Source organism: Cucurbita pepo, chromosome LG03 (assembly GCF_002806865.2).
Source record: "Cucurbita pepo subsp. pepo cultivar mu-cu-16 chromosome LG03, ASM280686v2, whole genome shotgun sequence".
NCBI classification, from domain to species: Eukaryota; Viridiplantae; Streptophyta; class Magnoliopsida; order Cucurbitales; family Cucurbitaceae; genus Cucurbita; species Cucurbita pepo.
The window spans coordinates 10,642,222-10,661,321 of NC_036640.1; the positions used below are offsets into that span (position 1 = coordinate 10,642,222).

General features: G+C 34.0%; 1 protein-coding gene across 1 annotated transcript in view; it reads right to left on the minus strand.

The window, feature by feature from the left end:
- LOC111790806 overlaps positions 1–19,100 on the minus strand; it is a 67,844-nt gene that overhangs the window by 14,203 nt on the left and 34,541 nt on the right. Inside the window, exons 31-46 of the mRNA XM_023671868.1 lie at positions 17,505–17,613; positions 17,284–17,427; positions 16,608–16,883; positions 15,737–16,411; positions 13,512–13,730; positions 12,342–12,445; positions 10,523–10,818; positions 10,270–10,354; positions 8,608–9,306; positions 8,154–8,472; positions 7,250–7,408; positions 6,986–7,149; positions 6,682–6,862; positions 6,343–6,612; positions 6,034–6,240; positions 5,680–5,734 (exon numbers count right to left, since the gene is read on the minus strand). Coding sequence (XP_023527636.1) covers positions 5,680–5,734; positions 6,034–6,240; positions 6,343–6,612; positions 6,682–6,862; positions 6,986–7,149; positions 7,250–7,408; positions 8,154–8,472; positions 8,608–9,306; positions 10,270–10,354; positions 10,523–10,818; positions 12,342–12,445; positions 13,512–13,730; positions 15,737–16,411; positions 16,608–16,883; positions 17,284–17,427; positions 17,505–17,613 — 3,962 coding nt within the window. The remainder of the gene's footprint in view (positions 1–5,679; positions 5,735–6,033; positions 6,241–6,342; positions 6,613–6,681; positions 6,863–6,985; positions 7,150–7,249; positions 7,409–8,153; positions 8,473–8,607; positions 9,307–10,269; positions 10,355–10,522; positions 10,819–12,341; positions 12,446–13,511; positions 13,731–15,736; positions 16,412–16,607; positions 16,884–17,283; positions 17,428–17,504; positions 17,614–19,100) is intronic.

Consider the following 19,100-nt stretch of genomic DNA (forward strand, 5'->3'; position numbering starts at 1 on the left):
TCATTTTGTACATTTGAAAAATACAGTAAGGTTTAGTATCCATTCACAAGATACGTGAACACGGGAAATCAAGTAAGAGATATCTTCATGAAAGCATTAAACGGAGCACATATTACACGCTCTCTCTAGAGCACAATTAAGGGTAATGTAATAGTGCTTATAATAGTATAATCATATCATTGTAAAAATCTCTTTAGTGCATGAAATAAATCCTTCTTATCCTCTCAAACATTTAGTGTTTACCGCAATAGAAGTAGGAAAAGCAAACAAAATGGTATTTCCAAAAGAAATATGAATAATGTCGAACAATAATAATGATTAGTGTTGTTAAACTAGAAGGCTACACAAGTTGTATTGTACAAATGCGAATGTCTATTATGTTCGATGATTCAAAGCCTACACATGGATCATAACCTAGGAAGCACAAACACTTGTTAGGCAAAGCGTCCATGATGGCCATGGATGCATTTGGACATGCTCCGAACACGTGTCCTACTAGCTAAAAAATGTGTATTTATTAAATATTTGCCTTTCCTAATGTTGAACACGACTCTAAAAAATATTTAACTTAAAAATTAGGGAAAAGGAACAGATATTTTCTTATAGATTGAATTCATATATATTGATAAATCCAAAATTGGTCACTTTGAGAAGTAAAGACAAATCATTGTAGCAAGAAGTAGTGCAAAAGCTGGATACAGAGTTTTTGCTTAGGGAATCTAAGGAATGTGGGTTTATAAACTATTGACATGTTTGAAAAATTGATATTCATAATTCATTCAAAATATTTTGTGATAGTCAATTAGCGATCAATATTGCTAAGAACCCCGTGCATCATGATAGAACAAAGCACATAGAAATTGATTGTCATTCGATGATGTTTTGAATAACTGTCCATGACTTGGAAGTGCCTTTCAAGTATCTCAAAAGTCTGTTTATAGCTCCAAGATGACGTTCATTAGGACAACTCATATACTGACTAAAAATGCTTATAAAATTTGCGATGTCTGGTCTCGTATGTGAAATATAAATTAATTTTCCCACAAGTCTTTGGTACATGCACTTGTCAACTCGGATAGTCTCTTTATTTTGGTGTAGAACTAGATTTAGATCCATTGACATTTCTGTAAGTCTACACCCTAGATTTCCTGCTTCCTTATAAGTCTAGAATATATTTTTTCTCGAGAAATTACAATACCATTTTTGGATCGAGCCACTTCAAACTTTGTCTTTGATTTCACACTTAGTTGCAAGTGCTAGTATCTTCTAAGGTTGACAATCTCTTCAAGGTCATTCTTTGAAAAGATAATAGCATCTTGCAATTTTATCTTTTGAAGATTTCATGAACAAAGTATGATAAATTTGACATTAATAATAACAAGTTTTTGAATTGGTCCAGCCATGCATGTGGTGATTTTTTAATCTATACAAAAACTTTCTCAACTTGCATACTAGGTTGCCATTAGACATGTCTTCCATTCCAGGGGAAACTTGAATGTAAACTACTTCTTCAAGATCATCAACATCAAGTTGGTGAAGAGGCCAATCCTAGTTTATAACTAGAGACAACAAGCACAATATTCAATTTCGCCACCAAAAATTTCTTGGTAATCTATACCATATGCTTGGGTGAAGTGTACAACAAGAAGTCTAGCTTTAATTTGTTCCACAGTTCCATCAGATCTGTACTTAACCGTAAAATCTATTTATAACCAACTAGATTCTTTCCATGTGGTAGCCGTGTAAAAGCCCACGTGTCATTTCTCTTAGGAGCTTTGATCTCTTCATCCACTGGCTTTCCATTTTGTATCTTTTAAGTGCATCCTAAATGATCAGAAGGATTCGAATACTATTTGAGTCACACATGCTTGATAAAAGGAAGCAAGTTACTATATGCAACAAAATTTTCAATAGAATGCCTAGTGTAGCTTCTATCACCCTACCTTTGAGCAATTGGGAAGTTGAGTTATGAGAGGCTTCATGGATATAAGACTTGCTAAACATAGAAGTAGTTAAGAGTGATTGAAAATAACTCAACTTCCCCTGCATTTGAGACTTCAAAAAAGGATTGATTTTCAAAGAATGTGGCATCCATGCAAGTGTACATTTTTTTTAGTGATTCGCGTATGATTTTGTACCCTTTTTTGTGGGGTGAATAACCTAGGAAAATGCACTTGCTGAATTTTGAATCAAGTTTAGACCGGTAAGGAAAATGGTTAATGAACCAAGGCATAACAACCAAACACTCGAAGCAGTAAAGTGGAGGAAAGATCCTGGAATTTAGGATGAATTTGTCGGATATATTTAGGGGATTTTAAAGTGAAAACACAACTAGGCAATCAGTTCATAAGAAAGGTTGTAGTGAGAATGACCTCCCCTAAAAAATGATTTGGGACATTGTGAGAAAACATGAAGAACGAGCTAGCTCAAGAATATGTAAGTTTTTCTTCCAACAATCTCATTAGAGTGGACCATGCCATAGGATGAGAGATAAGGACCAAGGGTTGAATTGAAATAGTCTCATACATTGCCTGTCCTAAGAACTTGAATTTTACGGACAAATTGAGTAGAAATCATGACATGGAAAGACTGAAAGAGATATAATGATCATCAATAAAGATTAGGAACCACCAAGCTACTGAAATGTTTTTCATTCTAGAAAGCCCAAAATATGATAGTGAGTATGAGAAAATGGTTTTGAAGATTTGTAAGAGGTGAATTCACTTCATATATTTTGTAATATTGATTGTGTATCATATATATATATATGTAATGTTTGTTTTCTTATTAATCGAAGGTCTTTCTTCTATAGACGAAGACCTTGTCTTTATTTTAGATGAGTGAGAAGAAATACAATAATATTATTCTTCTTCCCTAAATTCAAGTTGGTATCAAAGCGTGGTCTCTACAAGCCCTAGCCCACCATCTAAAACCCTAACCGCCGTTACCAATTGTCAGAACCTTAGTTGCTGTTTGAATTGACCACCCCACCACCGACAAGCCTCTTTGGTAGAAACTTTTTCTGTTGTTTGCGTCCTCTACTATAGCCGCAACTTAATTTCACTAACCCAATTTTGTGGGTTTTAGTTTTTTTGCCATTCATGTTATCTGCTGTTGTCGTTTGCTATCGCACCGCCGTCCACAGTCCTATCCTCTGTTCCTCTGTTTTTGGTTTCTTTGTTTGCATCCTCTGTTGCTTGTTCAGTATTCGCCTCTGCAAGATTCATGGGTATGAGTTTCATCATTCCTCATTTGTAAATTTCGGGCTGAATTGGTTCTGGTCTGGTTGGTTCAAGTTTGGTTCAACATCTGGTTTGGTTCAGTTCAATATTAGTTGGGTTTATACATGGATTCGGTGGTTCAGGCTTGAATACTTATTTGAAATTTTTTTTAACTAGTTTTCTAATTGAGCTGATATTTCAGTACGAAGCAAATTCATCAAGTCCCACAATGGATGGACGAACCAATTTCTCATATGGTAATCATTGTAGTCACTTGGCCCAAACAGGTAACTATCCTTACATCTTTTGATTGATGGCCTCTGTTACTTCATTGAAAAATGTTCTAGTAATAAAATAACTCAGTATCTTAGTAGGTTAGAAATGAAAACTCTAGAGAAGAAACAAACTTCAAGCTCTCCAAGACTATCGAGAAGTCTTGGAGAAACAACCACTGAGAAGCAAGTCACCAAGAAGCAAGCTACTACATTGTACGGTTGGAGCTGTAGGGAGCCAAGGCCTAATTTTTCAACTCTAAACGTTTGTTTCCAAATTTATTAAAAAATGTTGATTCTTCCTCCCTTGCTTGTGAAAGGTGCATCTTTGCAAGAAAACCATTGATCCAAATATTGAATCCTTGTAAAGCTTCCCAGCCTTTTTACTCGATTTATAGTGATCATCAATAAAAGCAACAAACCACTTTCATTGCTATTAGGAAAGGTACTCATATATGTACTAAATATCCTATTGCATATTATATCTCATCTGAAAATTTGTGAAAGACTCATAAAGGCTTCCCATCTAGAGTGGACAACTTATTTGTTTCAAGGAATATACATGAAGCCCTAGATGAGCCAAATTGGAAACTAGTAGTCAAGGAGGAATTAAGAAAAAGTGGATACTTGGGAATAACAAACTTGCCAAGAGATAAGAAGATTGTGGGATACAAATGAGTGTTTATATGAAGTGTAATGCCAACGGTAGTGTTGAAAGATACAATACCATATTAGTAGCTAAAGGCTTCACTCAAAACCTATGGAATTGACTATCGGAGACCTTTGATCCTGTTACAACAATTAACCCTATCAAAATTCTTTTCTCCCTTATGGCTAATTTAGATTGACCACTTCATCAACTACATGTTAAGAATGTCTTTCTCAATGGTGATTTAGAAGAAGACAAATTTATGAGCCTTCTACAAGGATTTGAAATGGAACTTGGAAATAACAAAGTTTGCAAATTACATAAATCCTTATATGGTCTCAAGTAGTCTCCAAGAGCTTGGTTTGAATGCTTTGGAAAAGTAGCCATTAGGTAATACCTTCAAAGTCAAGCAGATCATATCATTATTTATAAACATTCTAGAATAATAAAATTGCTATTTTAATTGTGTATGTTTAAGTTATTGTTCTCAGAGATGATGAAGAAGGATTAGTTGATTGTAAGAACAAACATGCAAATGAGTTTCAAATCAAAGACTTGGGAGCCTTGATATACTTTTTAAAGATGAAGTTCGCAAGATCTAAAAAAGTATCCATAAACATGACAATCTTCAAGTTGGAATGTATATTGATGCAGATTGGACAGTAAGTAATACTGATAGAAGATCTACTTCTATTTATTATTCATTAATTAGAGGAAATTTAGTCACATGATAGGAAAAATAAAATGTAGTGGCCAGAAGTAGTGTTTTCCGGAAACTTAAGTGAAGAACTTCCAACTTGACCAATTTTTCTGACTGCACTAGCATCATCGAATACGACAACACAGATTCTTCCAACTGAGCTCTCAAGGGCGAGCTTGTAGACTATTGAATTCCAAATTCGAGCTTTTTCTGGCCTAAACAAGCGTATAATAATGGGAAAAGAAAAGGAGAGTGGAATTCCAAATTCGAGCTTTTTCTGGCCTAAACTAGCGTATAATAATGGGAAAAGAAAAGGAGAGTGGAGAGAACGATTACTCAAGGGTGAGCAGTCCTTATGTTTGGGGGTGTGATAACTCTCTAAGCAAAATTTAGAGCCTTAGCACATAGAATTTGTGAAGGTATACGGATAAACAACAAACTTGAAGAATTGAAATGACACCTATCCAAATCTACTGTGATAACAATGCTGCCATCACCATAACTCCTAGTCTAGTCCAATGATAGGACAAAGTGTCTTATACTTCGACTAAATTAAAGGTCTTCTAACATTTGATAAACTTATCAATAGCTAGGGTTTACCCACTTTTTTCACTATCTTACTTTTGAGAGGATAAAAATATTTTGATATATTAATATGTGCCATTAGAGAAAGACATCACAAAATATTGAAAAACATTAAGATAATAAGGGCAAATATTTCACAAATAATATTTACACACGCATTCATAAATAGTAGGAATACGGATTGAACTTGCGGCTGTGTCATTGCCTTATATTGAAAATCCCAGAGCCTGAATGACTGAACCAAAAACATACCTTTTCCAGCTTTGGCAGCAAGGTTAGTGACCTCGACTTCCAACTTAGCGGAACCCTGCAAAGGTGGAAACATGTCATTTAAAATTGAGAAATAATTTATGCTTGATGGATTATGATGAATTTAATTTAGTTTTTATTAATATTGTGAAAAAAATATGGACATTATAATAATCATGCCCAAAGAGACGACAAAAAAAGAAAAAAAGAAGCATGACTCGGATAAATAATACTTTTCTAGTGTGCTTTTTCTCTCCATTTTTCTTTCTTTCCTTCATATATCTTCCTAGAATGTTATTGTCCACTGGCGTCAAATGTCTCAGAAATGAGAAATAAAAATATTAGTTCAATAAGTACCTTTCGAGGAACTTCAAAAATGAAATATTCATTCCATCTTGCCATGCCTTCGCCCAATAAATTGTTTTTTAAAATCACGGGTTTCACACATTTTGTCCTTGCACTCTGAGGAAAAAGCTTTTGTTGTCCTGGCACCTGACCTTCAATAACAAGCCTCAAAGCACAGAAGAAGCTATGGCTATTACCATCATCAGTAACGGGCAAACCCTGCAAAAGAATCAATATGATTCTCACGTTAAAGACGACTTTATGAAGAGATCACATCTATTAAGCAGCGATAACTTAGCAAATCCCTACTATCTATACAACCTTTGCTTCAATGATCTGTACTGCAACATAATAACGTGGTTCTCTGGATTCATCAGCTACATTTAACCTGTCTGAAAACCTTGGAGGTGGAATCCACACTGACATGCAGTCACCAAGTGGTAGCTTATCAATTATATCTAAATTCTGTTCACATCTTTTCAAATAAATTTCACAGCCAAGTTTATTTTCTACAACTGCAGTTTGCAAGTCATCTTCATCCAAAGCTGAGAATGTAGCATCCTTTCCATGTATAAGGTAGTCAACAGCTTCCTGCATGTGAATGTTTTAATAAGCAAGGATTAACCTACTACCAACATCATCTATGAGGTAGATCAATACCTCATTTAATTTTTGTACTCGTTCTTCAAGTTCCAACTGTCTTCTCCATGAAAGGATGCCCCCGATGAAAGTTTCAAGATTTGATGCACTGACATTAACGTTAACTATACTAGTGGCTGCAATTCGTATTCTTTTTCCAAGTTTTGGTGGCTGGTCAACGTTCGTATCATATGTTTCAAACCTAACAAGTACGGAATTCATGAATATTTAGTGATTAAAACCACATCCATCTAAGCAGGTCAATGTTTGAAGGCAAATCAAATATGGGGAAACTGCATGACGCATAAATATGAATGTCAATTACTTAAATATGCCATCAAATGGTTCAATAAGAGGCTCCCATGCTTCTAATTGTGGGTTAAAAGTCGATGCAGCAATTGAAGAAATCAGCACTGCATTCATTGCTTCCAGTGAACCATGTGTTGCCAGTTTTATATTTGTCACCGTTGTGTCAAAAAGTGGCTTCATCTGGAATGAACCAAAATTTGATTATCCTCAATGGTTAATAACCCAAGGGAACCAGCACACATTGGATTACAGTATATTAGTTCTTTGAGGAGAATAATACCATTCCATGTAAGCTGTCCAGAACAGTCAGAGAGAAAAACCGAATCTTCATTTCAGCGGTTACATTTTCATGAGTCTTTGGCTTAGCAGAGTCACCTATAGTGTACGCCAATCGGCTAGATGGTATTTTGTGATCAGAGCGTGCAAGGAAGGTGCATGCCTGCGAAGCACAGAATGAAAAGGATCCCATCTATATATTCTATACGAATCAAATAGCATTTGCATGCCAGTATCTACAAAAATAAATAAGGCGAGCAGAAAGCACCCTTCTAGTTTAGGGGACAATCAAAAGTCGTTCTTTATTGCTAATATTTGTTTGTTTGAATTGAGTTTAGTTCTAAATTTTCAAATTTGTGTTTATTTGATCCTTTCAACGGTAAAAAAGTGTCAACCTGATTTTTGAACATTCAATTTTGTGTCTAATAAACTTGACAATTCAATTGTGTCTAATTGGTTCCTAAATTTTCAATTGTATATCAGATTAATTCTTCGACCTATGAAACATTTTAAAAAAATCACAAATTTACCCAAAAAAATTTAAAATTTAGGGTTATATATATAAAATTTTAGAGCATTCAAATAAGTCAAGGCCTAGACATAAAATTAAAGTTTATGAACCTATTAGAACTTATGAAATTGATGGAGCTATTAGAACTTATGAAATTCATGGAGCTATTAGACAGACACAAAAGGAAAAAAAAAAAAAAAAAAAAAAAAAAACAAAAAAAAGACTCAGTATTCATCTATGGCTGCTTAATTGAAAGTTAGACAATAGATACTTTTAATGTTCAGATAACTATTAGACATATACTTAAATTTTTAATTTAACTAATTAGTTTTAAACTTCACAAAATTTGAAACCACCAGTTTGGAATGAGAGCCATAGTTCAAAGTTCGATACCAACCTGATTTGAAACTTTCCAAATGCTCCAGCACTGAGATCCCCTTGAACTTGAAGATCTTGAAATGGGCATCTCAAAAATATTGGTCTGGCTGACAAGATCCATCCTTGGACAGCAAATAGAATCAAGACGAGGAGCTTCATCTGTTCTTGAAACAACACATCCCAAGGAAGCATAACCAGGAGGAGCAATGGGGTACCAGAAGAAAGCTTCATCAAATCCTTTCCCAAAAATATGAGCAACTTTAGTGAACTGGAGAGGTTTTGCCGAAATTTCAGCATTGTCAGCTTTGAACAGTAGCCCTAGAGCTGGTGGTTCTAAGCTGAAAGGATGAGTCAATAACAAAGATTTACAAGAGCTCATAAATTTTCTTAATGCCAATGAAACAAGAGAAATATTCAAGACATGGTATTAATCTCAATAAAAAATAATTAATTAATTTACTAAGAAATCTAACCCTTCAGTTATGAAGTCTCCTAATATAGCATAACCAGGGCGTGCCACAGGTCTCCATATTGAAACTGGACAACGGGCATCATTACCCTTGTCCCACCATATTCTCTCAAAGTTGGGAGTCGACAGGTAACAATTAGTTGCTTTCGAAATAGACCTTAAAATGTCCCATCCTGATGAAGTTGCACTCTTCATGCTTGAGTGATGACTTGAAGTGTCACCACCCGAAGTAGTATTCGAAGAAGGTTCCTTAAAGGCAGTGTAATCAGGATTTGAATTCCACTTAAGAAGATGATTCAAATCACAAGCATTGTCTTTCTCTGGGCAATTAGTTGAAGCATGGCCAATAAATGATCCAATAACATTGTCCATACGCCAGATGCTAAATCCAGATGCATACCAAGAATTTGACGGAGAATTAAGTACACATTCTGAATAAGTAGTTGAAGAGACGAGGTCAGAACGTAAACAATATACTACATAGGTCGGTGGTGGCTGATTCCCAACATTTGCAACACAACCCACTGCTGTGTATCCAAGAGGTGGAACAGGCATCCAAATGGAACAATCAATATCAGATTTCTTGTCAAATTCAAATCCTTGAATCTTGGAGAACACACCTATCAGTTGGAAACCAAGAGGTTTCCGCACACGTCCATATGTATTACTAACAGCCATTACTGCCTGTGAGGGAGGAACTGGCCTGATCCATAAAAAAACATATATTGAAGAAAAAAATGTTATTAGAGCTTATATAAAGCCCTTACGATGAATAATGAAATTTCCATCTGTATGTAATAGGAAATAAATATCGAGAAAATTATTAAAAGGCAACATGAGGATAGTGTCCTTTATCTAAAAGCACAAGTATGCAAACAAGATGCCAAATTCTGAAGATCAAACATTCTTCGACCACAACAAGTCAAATATTTAATTTCATGTCAAACGATTCCAACATCTTCATGTTCTCAAATATCCTCTATTTCATTCAAGCTAAATGACCCAAGTTGCTGTAAAATTTGGATTTTTCTTCTTTTTGGATGCCATTGCACAGAAGTTAATTCTACTCTATAGTTGAGTAACCATTTTGAGGAATCATTTAACTGAAATGATAATTAAAACTAGTGCTTTCTAGCAATGACATCGAAAATAAATAGCAAACATTTGAGAAATGATGCGTTAAAAAATAAGGTAAAACAGAGGTTGTTCTTAGCTAAGTAATTTCTCATTGGTTCATTGGATAAAGAAATATCTGATATTTGTAAGCATGCATAGAATTAAAGGTAATTTTTGCAGTTGTATACCGACTGAAGTTATCATTGACCATCCAAAGGAAAGAAGTTCTGCAATTCAAACTGTAGTGACACTCCTTGAGATTGTTGGCAGAAAGAAAATATCATATTCATCGAGTATTTTAGAATGAAGTAGCCTCGGTAAATGATGAAAATTCTCACCCCTTGGATGGCGGGGAACAGACTTGACCGAGGCTGCTGGAGAGGGTTGAAAATTTTCACCCAAACTATTGGAAAGAAACTTAATTTTGAAATTCTCACCCATCAAATATTTTAAAGATGAAAATTCTCAGATAATAAGAATGAAAACATACAGGCCTAAGCGAATAGCAAAACCTGAGCAAAAAATCTCATACGAAGGTTAGAAAGCTTACCCTGAAGTCACACAATCTCCTAATATAACATAATTTGGTGGAGCTCGAGGACGCCACACAGTAAGGTTATTAGAGGACCCATTTTCTGCATGTACAAACAGTTGAAAGAATGAGAGACGTAACCAACTCATCACGGTTCAAAGAACCAGTTAACAAGCATCTTTCAATACTAAATGGTAACAAGTTAGTAAAGTTAACTTCAAAATCAACTACATTGGGAGCAAAAATCTCATTATTCCAGTGAAATAATAACCTCTTGGGGACACCCAGAGCTTATCAAAATTGATACAGGCAACCAGAGGCACTGCATTTCCAAACATCATTGCTTCACCAGCTTGACTTTGCAGATTAAGTATGAGAGAAATGGCACTCAATGAGAGATGAATGCAGATATCAGTTGTTACAAGAGACATATTAGTTTTGTCCTTGACAGATGTATATCCCCCAGAAACATCAACTGGATCAAGGATTACTAGACCAGAACCAGCTTCAATGGTGAAATCTTTCACAAGGGCACGAATCCAAGTATCGTTTTCTTTTGATGCATACCTATTCATAATACAAGAATAAATACTTCAATTTCTCCGGAAGAGAACATATGATGAAGATACGGCTTCTTATATCAGTCACCACAAATGACTGGAACTGTTCATTAAGCTGAAAATATAAGGTTATCAACATCCATGAATCAAAAAAGAGAAAAAAAAAAAGCAAAGAAAAAGAAAATACAGAGATGGAGAGGGATAGAACATAAATACTAAAATAATTAACTAATCTAGGTAAGACTAGTCACCAGGTGCTGCATGAGCAAAATGAGGATACGGCTTGTAAAACCAGCCACAAAAAAACGACTGGAACCGTTGATCAAGCTGAAAAATGAAAGGTTATCAACGCCCACATGACATCAAGTAGAAGGTCCTATGTTCAAACTCTGTAATGTCATTTCCTTCCCAATTAATATTAATTTTTATCACTTCCAAAAAATGTTAAGCCCACAAATGAGGGGAGTGTTGAAGTAATGATATAATTAAATTTATTTAACCCATCAACTAGAAATTTTGGATTGATTGACGTTTTAATATAATGTTCTGATTCCTAAAATGCTTGTCTTCAGACTCAATTAAATAGCACAAAATAATTTAATTTGACAAATTCTGAAGGATCTTTGGATGTTCCGTTTTTTTGCTTGAAGGTCCTATCCACGAGGAAGTCATTACAAGTTCTTTTCATGAAAAGCATTTAAAGTTGCTTTAAAGGAAAGGCTTGTGGTTGAGGAGCATTTAAAATGCGTTATACATTTTTGCATGAAGCCCCGATTGAGAAGGAGATAGTACCTCGATCAAGATTTTTGTTGGTTTTCACTTTCAGGAGTTATGTTCATTTTGGGAGGTGTTCTTTCTATTTTTCCTCTTCTCCCTTGTGGAGATTGTATATTTTGAGCTAGTTCCTTTTAATTTCTTGTTAAAAAAATTTTAGCTCAAAAAATATATGGCACAATAAATTTTAGCTCATATTATATATCATATTAAGATATGAGAATAGGGTAAACAAGAGATGTTTTTATTGTATTCTGAAATATTAGTAATTTTATAACTTCCAAAAAAATCATACATACATAAGAAACCCTTAAAGAGCCTTACTAGTAAAGAAAGGAAATCACGTAATTGAACTACTGCTCTAGATACACTTTCAGTAGGTGATGAATGATAATACATACACATTCCTCTTAGCACAAAATTTAAACAAGCAATTCTTCATGAGAATACTAGAAATTGAACCCCAAAGCCTAATGTCAGTCTATGAAGGAAAACTCTGTCCTTGTACTCCTATTAATCCCGAAAACTTCTCTATATATTATTTTAACACTTCCTAAGTTTGTTTTCTAAGTTTACCTTATTGGTATCATCTAACCAAAGTCTAGGACTTTTTTCATTCAGAACTTCTAGAGCTATTCTGATGGGCATACGTTTGTCAAGAATATAGCATACATGCAAAATCATCTCAAGAGCCATAAAGAAGTAGAATGGTAAATGAAAATAAATGTACATAAAGAAGAAATTTGGTGCTCTTACATGAAACTCATATCCAATTTGGCTCGAAGAAGCTTCTCACCATATGATAGGTCATCTAAAGAAGACTTAGTGCCATCATAGAACGTGAATTCTGGAGAAACCACCTGATGAATAAGTAATCCACATAAATATATAAGCGAGAAAAAATATTAGAAGGAAAATTTTGATGAAAGGTAAACCTCCATGGAGCAAAGTTGCAATCCGTAACTGCATGATTAGGTATGCCATTCATTATTAAAGAGAATTCCTTTTCCTAGACCATATAGAAATTGAAAACTCACAAGAAATCAAAATTCTTATATGTCCTGCAGGTTTTGTCATTGGGACAGATTGCTACTTTTTTTTTTCACAAAAAACAAACTTTTCTTTGATACAGAAAAGAATAAAAACGTTCAGGATACAAACTACGGTGTGAAAACGGAAAATAAAATGGCCAACCTAACAAACAAACAGAGAAAAACAAGCTCTCCAAAACTAACAAAAAAGCAACAAAGGAAGCAACATCAACTGAATCCGAAGATGGCAAAGGAGTGTGAGACGGGCAATAGTGACAATATGCAAAGGTAATGATCGAGATCTGTGAGGTTCAGCGACAGCTAGGGTCTTCTAGGAAGGATGTGAGAGCTACAATTTTGTCGTGAGAGATGAGTGACAGTGATTAATTTTGAAGAAGCCTAGTCTAGCGACAAATTCTCGACTAGGGTTCCCACAACAGCAGAGCTAGTGTTGCAGCTATGAGGTTAGGGATTGAAGAAATTCAAGGCTCTGTTACCATGAAGATATGTATGAGAGAGGTTTTTCTTATCCATTCAGTGGTCGGAAAGATTCAAATTTATACAAGAAGATTCTTAATCATATGTGCCAGAATTAAGCAATCAATCTAAACTTATATGGGAAATAAAAGTACAAAATACGCAAGGAAACTACAGAAGAAGATTGCATTCCTAATTTACAGCTGAATCAATTCAGCTAGATTTACTACAAATATATTAAAAAGGATAACTGTTTTAGTACCAGATGGACTGTAGCAGCCCTTCAATTCCCCTCCCCCAAAAAAAAAAGACGAAAAATAAAGAGTTCAACTCCTCCCATTTATGTAAAATCTCCATTGTAGATGAATGACATCGCATCAAATCAAAACATTAAAATGAACTCTAAACATTAACACACCTGAGTTTCAAAAGTGAAACTACGAAGTGTACTTTGATCACTTTCCAAAGATGATGACATATTTGAAACGTCTGAGTTTTCATGCATGGAGGCAATATTCTCATTCTCTTCATCAGATGAAAGAGTATCCAGAAAGATAATATCTACATCATCCTCTTCGGACACAGAGTAGCTGCTATCATTGCCCAGGTACGTATACTTTCTCAAGAGAGAACCATTCTAGTAATGAAAAACTTATTAGTGGAGAGGAAAAATAAGAACTACAAAAAGATGTTATACATAATAAAAACATAAACAATTGCACAGTTAAAGCAAAAATTAATGAATTAGGCATAACCCCTACGTTTGTTCATTTATAATATCATTCAATAACATTATCACGCTGGTTAATAAACATGTTTGGGGGTTTTATTCCTTATTCGAGTTTGTGGGATGTTTTGATGAGCTAGTAATAGGACTCCTTTGTAAATTTTCTAGTATCTTTCCATACTAACAACTAAAAAAAATAAAAGGTAGCACTTTAGCAGATGATTGAAGACAAAGCTTCAGAACAGCCTTTCTTCTTGTTTTGTTTTATTTTCTTTTTTCTATTTCTAATAAAGAACTTTCCCTTATTATTATTTTATAGGATTGTATGTGTTGAAAGGAAACCACATGAAAAAACATAAAAGTTCAAAATTTTTATATAAAATTTCTAGCATTCATTGTTTCAAATTTTTAACTAGAAATGGGTTTTCTAAAATAACTCAGTCCAAAACTCATCAGCTTCTCATTGGGCCTTCCTTGCCTCCAAAAGCTCAATTATTGTGGTCTAGCGCAGTGAATGCTTTAATTTCAGAAATTTGGTTGGAGAGCAATCAATGTATCTTCGGGAATGTTTATAAATCGTGGTTTGATTAATTCAAGTTGGCTGATTCAAAAAGCTTCTAAATGGTGTTATCTTTCTAATCTTTTTTCAGCTTACTCCTTTGAATATATTTGCTTTCCCATGTCAGATTTGTACTTGTGAGCATTAGTCCTCTTTTCAATATTCCAACGAAAAACTTATCTCTTCTTTTAACATAAAATATGTAAGTTCAAGGTTACCAATGTAAATATTTATATTTTATAATTCTTTTTTCATTTTTCACAAGGAAAAAGTAAATTATGCTGGAATTTTTCTTAATAATTACAACCACAACCAATATTCAAATATTCTTAACAACTTCATGTAGATATTTCTTATGCCATCCAATGAATATAGACAAAAGGAGTACGCAAATTTCTTTTGGGAAGGTAGTGAATCCGGAAAACTTAAGCACGTGGTCAAGATCGAACGTAGCTTCTAAATCACTTACGGAAGGTGGCTTCGACATCGGAGCCCTAAAATTGAGAAGTCAGGCTCATTTCACAAAAGGGGTTAGAATTTTCACCATGAATCTTCTGCTCTCTAGTAGCAGGTGGTGACAACTATTTATGGCCTTGAGCCTCTAGGAGGCATACAATTTGTAAGAAAAATGGTTGTTTGACTAGACTTTCGGTTAGCATGACTGATATTTGAAGCTGTGGAAGATCTAATCAATTTCACCTTTGTATGACAAATAAATCTCTTGTTCGCACAACACATGGGCAGGGGAAGTTCCTCTAAGACTTATCCACATCCTTATCAGATGGTTTTACAACCTATTAGTTTTCTTTTCAATTATAAGGATGCCTCTTGTTGGTCTTAGAAAATTGGGATTAGAACAAAATTGGAGGTGGATGCATTTGAAGATTTTAGGCTTTTGTTCAATAGGTTGGCTCGGTTCAATTGATGAACAGTGATGATGCTAAATGATGGAGAATTCATCCATTGGGTAGTTTCTCAGTTAGTTCAATGACCAAGCATGTCAGTTTCTTCTCCAATTCAAAGAGACGTATTTTTGGCTCATAGGATGTGAAGTGTCAATGTGCTTAATTGGATTTTGCTCTATTCTGGTTTAAACATAGGAGACTGTTCAAAGGTAGCGTTTTTCATCAGTTTACCAGCCTTCTGTGTGTTTATTATGTGTCGGGGAGGCTGAAAGGCAATGTCTATTTTTTTCTCCCTTTACCTAACTTTGCTTTCTTTCACTCCCTTTGAAGATATTGTTTCACTTAAACATTTGTTGTATCTTCTCACTATATCAATAAACAAAAAAAAAAAAGTTGAAATCTTTGTTAAAATAAGAAATAAAAAGTTGTAGATAATTGGGATGTATTAGTACCTCAATTTTCACGTTAATAAAACGAAGCCTTTTAGCACAGCCAATAACAACAATTGGTTGAGTTCTCCCTGAATGTGGTCCAATAGCATCTGTTTCTTCCATTAGACGAATAACATTTCCACAACCATCATATGTATAATCATCAACACCTAAAGTATCTGCTATCAGCTGTCTACTTGGGGACAGCAGAATCACATCCTCACTTTGTCTGTGGATTGAACCAGTCAGTACTATGCTGTCGCTTCTACAAATGGGATCATTCTTGGAGTCCATTGATTCTTCTCTTCCAGTTATAGCTCTCAACGCAGGAACAAAAAATTCTACCACAGCAAGGAGAAAATCTGGTACTACAAGGACTCGAGGTTGTTGAACCCGTAGAACAAATGATTGAGATTCCTTTCGCCAACGATTGTCCAGCACAAACATTGTAGCAACAGGGACATCCAAATTGAGGTTACCTTCAGAATATGCCTTCCCAAAGCTGCTGTCTTTCTTCAGGAATGGAAAATTCTCCAAAGAAGCTTGTTTTGAAGTGTCAGTTGATGAACCAAGCATAAGCCGCATTTCAGGTTTTGTAACAGGGCGAATGTCAAGAATAGAAAACTTGGGGATGGTTAAATAGAGGTCTGTTTCTAAGAATGATGTCATACGATACGACACCCAAAGACCTTCTAGCTGCAAAAATCAAAGAGAGAAAAGTAAAGGAAATACTGGGTCAGACATGACAGGTGAATGAGTTTACTGTTCAAGAATAACATAGTTAATGAAAATGCATTATATAACATAAAGACATTTATCATACAATATGCATACATATAGACATTCATTACTAGAAAAGTAATCTTCAATACTACTCAACGAATATACTTACTGCTATAAGAGCTAACGGTGACTCTTCCTGAGTGCCACTACACAACTCTAACAGGGCTTTATTGACAGCTACTGTCACTATTGTAACAGAGCGAGACAGTAAGATTTGACTGTTTGTGTTGACCATGTCAACCAGCAGACGCATCGTATCCGTTGACTCAGATTTTTTCCCTCGGAAGTCTGGAGGAAGTATTGGTGGTTCATACAAGTTCATATATAAACAGTCAACGATAACTTTGTATTCTTTATCAGACATCATGCCGTGCAACAACCCCACCTACCAGAAAAGTAACCATGAGAATCAATTTAATTATATACTGATGGTCTACTATCCACCAAAATCAACTTGCAGTAAATCATTATGAAAGAGACATCATACTTGAGGGTATGTTAAAAAGAATATATATACCCAAACTTATAAAACTTAAATTTTGAAAATATTAAGTACAATAGTAACATAACGTGGTAACCAAGTAAGAGATCTTGTTTCTTCTAGCCTTTCCTCCCCGATTAATACTAATAGTTAACTTTTTGAGCTAATTTTCAAGTTCACAGGTGGATGTATTAAAAATATATTAAAAAAATAGCATTATATAAATCAACAAGTAACCACAATTTAAGTGCAAAAAACAGATTAGACCATGACATATTAAAAAGCTTTAATAAAAATATATTACCACTACTTCAAGTGAAAATGTTGGAACTTTTCTGAAAACATCCCTTAGGCTTCGTCGGACATAAATATCTAGTCCTTGGCCTTCCTGAATCATTGGTTTGCCTAAACGACCATTAATCCCTATCGACATGTTGACCCCCAGAATCTGCAATTGCACATAAAGGAAAAATGATTTCCACATATATCTAGGGGAACTGCAAGAAATCCATAAAAAAACTCTACCTCAGCATGCAGAACGTCAATATGAACAGCAGAAGCATCTGTTTCTGGACATCCATGCCAGCTAAATTCATTTGTTACTTGAAGGTGGCCCAAGTCAAGTTGAATGAAACTGCAAGAAAAACAGAGCATAGGTTATTTAAGGTTTCTTAAGACCATTAGCATTTTTCTTTTCCAAGCGAGGTTACGTTCAAAAGTTGGGTCATCACTTCGTAGTGACTGTAAAAAACAAGAAAAAGGATCTCCCGCAGTATATTTCAATGAAGTTCAAGAAATTGATTGGTTATTAATTCTTTATAATTTTACATTCATTACTCTAACGAAACAATGTCATAGCATTTTCCTCCCAGACATCTTTTGAACTGCATGGCGTCTAACAGACCTAGATTCTTAATTTTTCGTAAACTGTGAGTTCTGTCACCAAATTTTATCGTCTTAGTTTGAGTCTTTGAATCAATAAAATGTCAGCAATCACCATAAATCAGTTTATTATAATGTTTGGGTCCTCTTCCAATTGAGTCCAAATCAGACCCAGTATTTTGAAATTCTTTTTAATTTTAGGAATTTTCATGGTGAAAGTCTAATATGAGGACCTTATATCTAGACACTAATTGAAGCCAAGAGAAGTAAGAAGCCAATTTAAGAGCTGCTACGTTTTATTCTCTATTTAACCATCTCCAACAATATGCATAAGTGTATATAAAAGAAAAGAAAAGAAAAGAAAGAAAGAATCAAAAAAAGCTGTGAACGTTTGAATCTAATACATTTTTTCATTACTCCTCAATTGTCAACTAAATAGGAGAGCCTTTGGTTGCTTTTACTTATATAATTAGAAATTGAAAGTGCTTGTTTCTTGTATATATGTATATATAGACATAGATATAGTATCTACAATTTTTTGTTAGATTTCCTTTAAAGGATTATTTCGTTGGGTTGTCTAGGAACAAAGATAATTGTACTATATTGTATGGAAATGCAATCAAAATTTCATATAAATAAATAATATTTTTGTTTGATTCCCACAATTAATTCTAACAATTTTATTATATTAGTCAATCAATGTTCATTAATCGTTATTAGGTAGATTATTTTTATTAAATTTTATTTACTAATAAATATATTATGAATAATATGCCTCAATTTTAGGTTTCTGAGTTTATTTAGCAATCAATCTTAATAATTCTCATAAAATACATGAATTTAATACAATTATTTAAACTTTAGTTGTATACAATTAGTTAAATAATAATTTGTTTATTAGGTCACACTATTAAAATAATTTTAAGCAATTAGATTTTAATTTAATTTACGTTCATAATAAACTTATTATAAATAATATACTTTAAATTTTAGAATATAATTGATCAGTACAATAATCAAATTGAACAATCATGATAAACGTTAAATTTCAAAAATCAAGTATAGTCACTATCAAAAGTAGCCACTAAACATATACGAAGTATTCATATTATGTTAGCATTAATAAATCATTTTCGTTAAAGTTTAAAAAAAAAGAACAAAAAATGAAGAAAATTAGGAACAAGAATATGGAAAGAAGAAAGAAGAAAAAAAGGAACAAAGTAAGAGAAAAATACAATA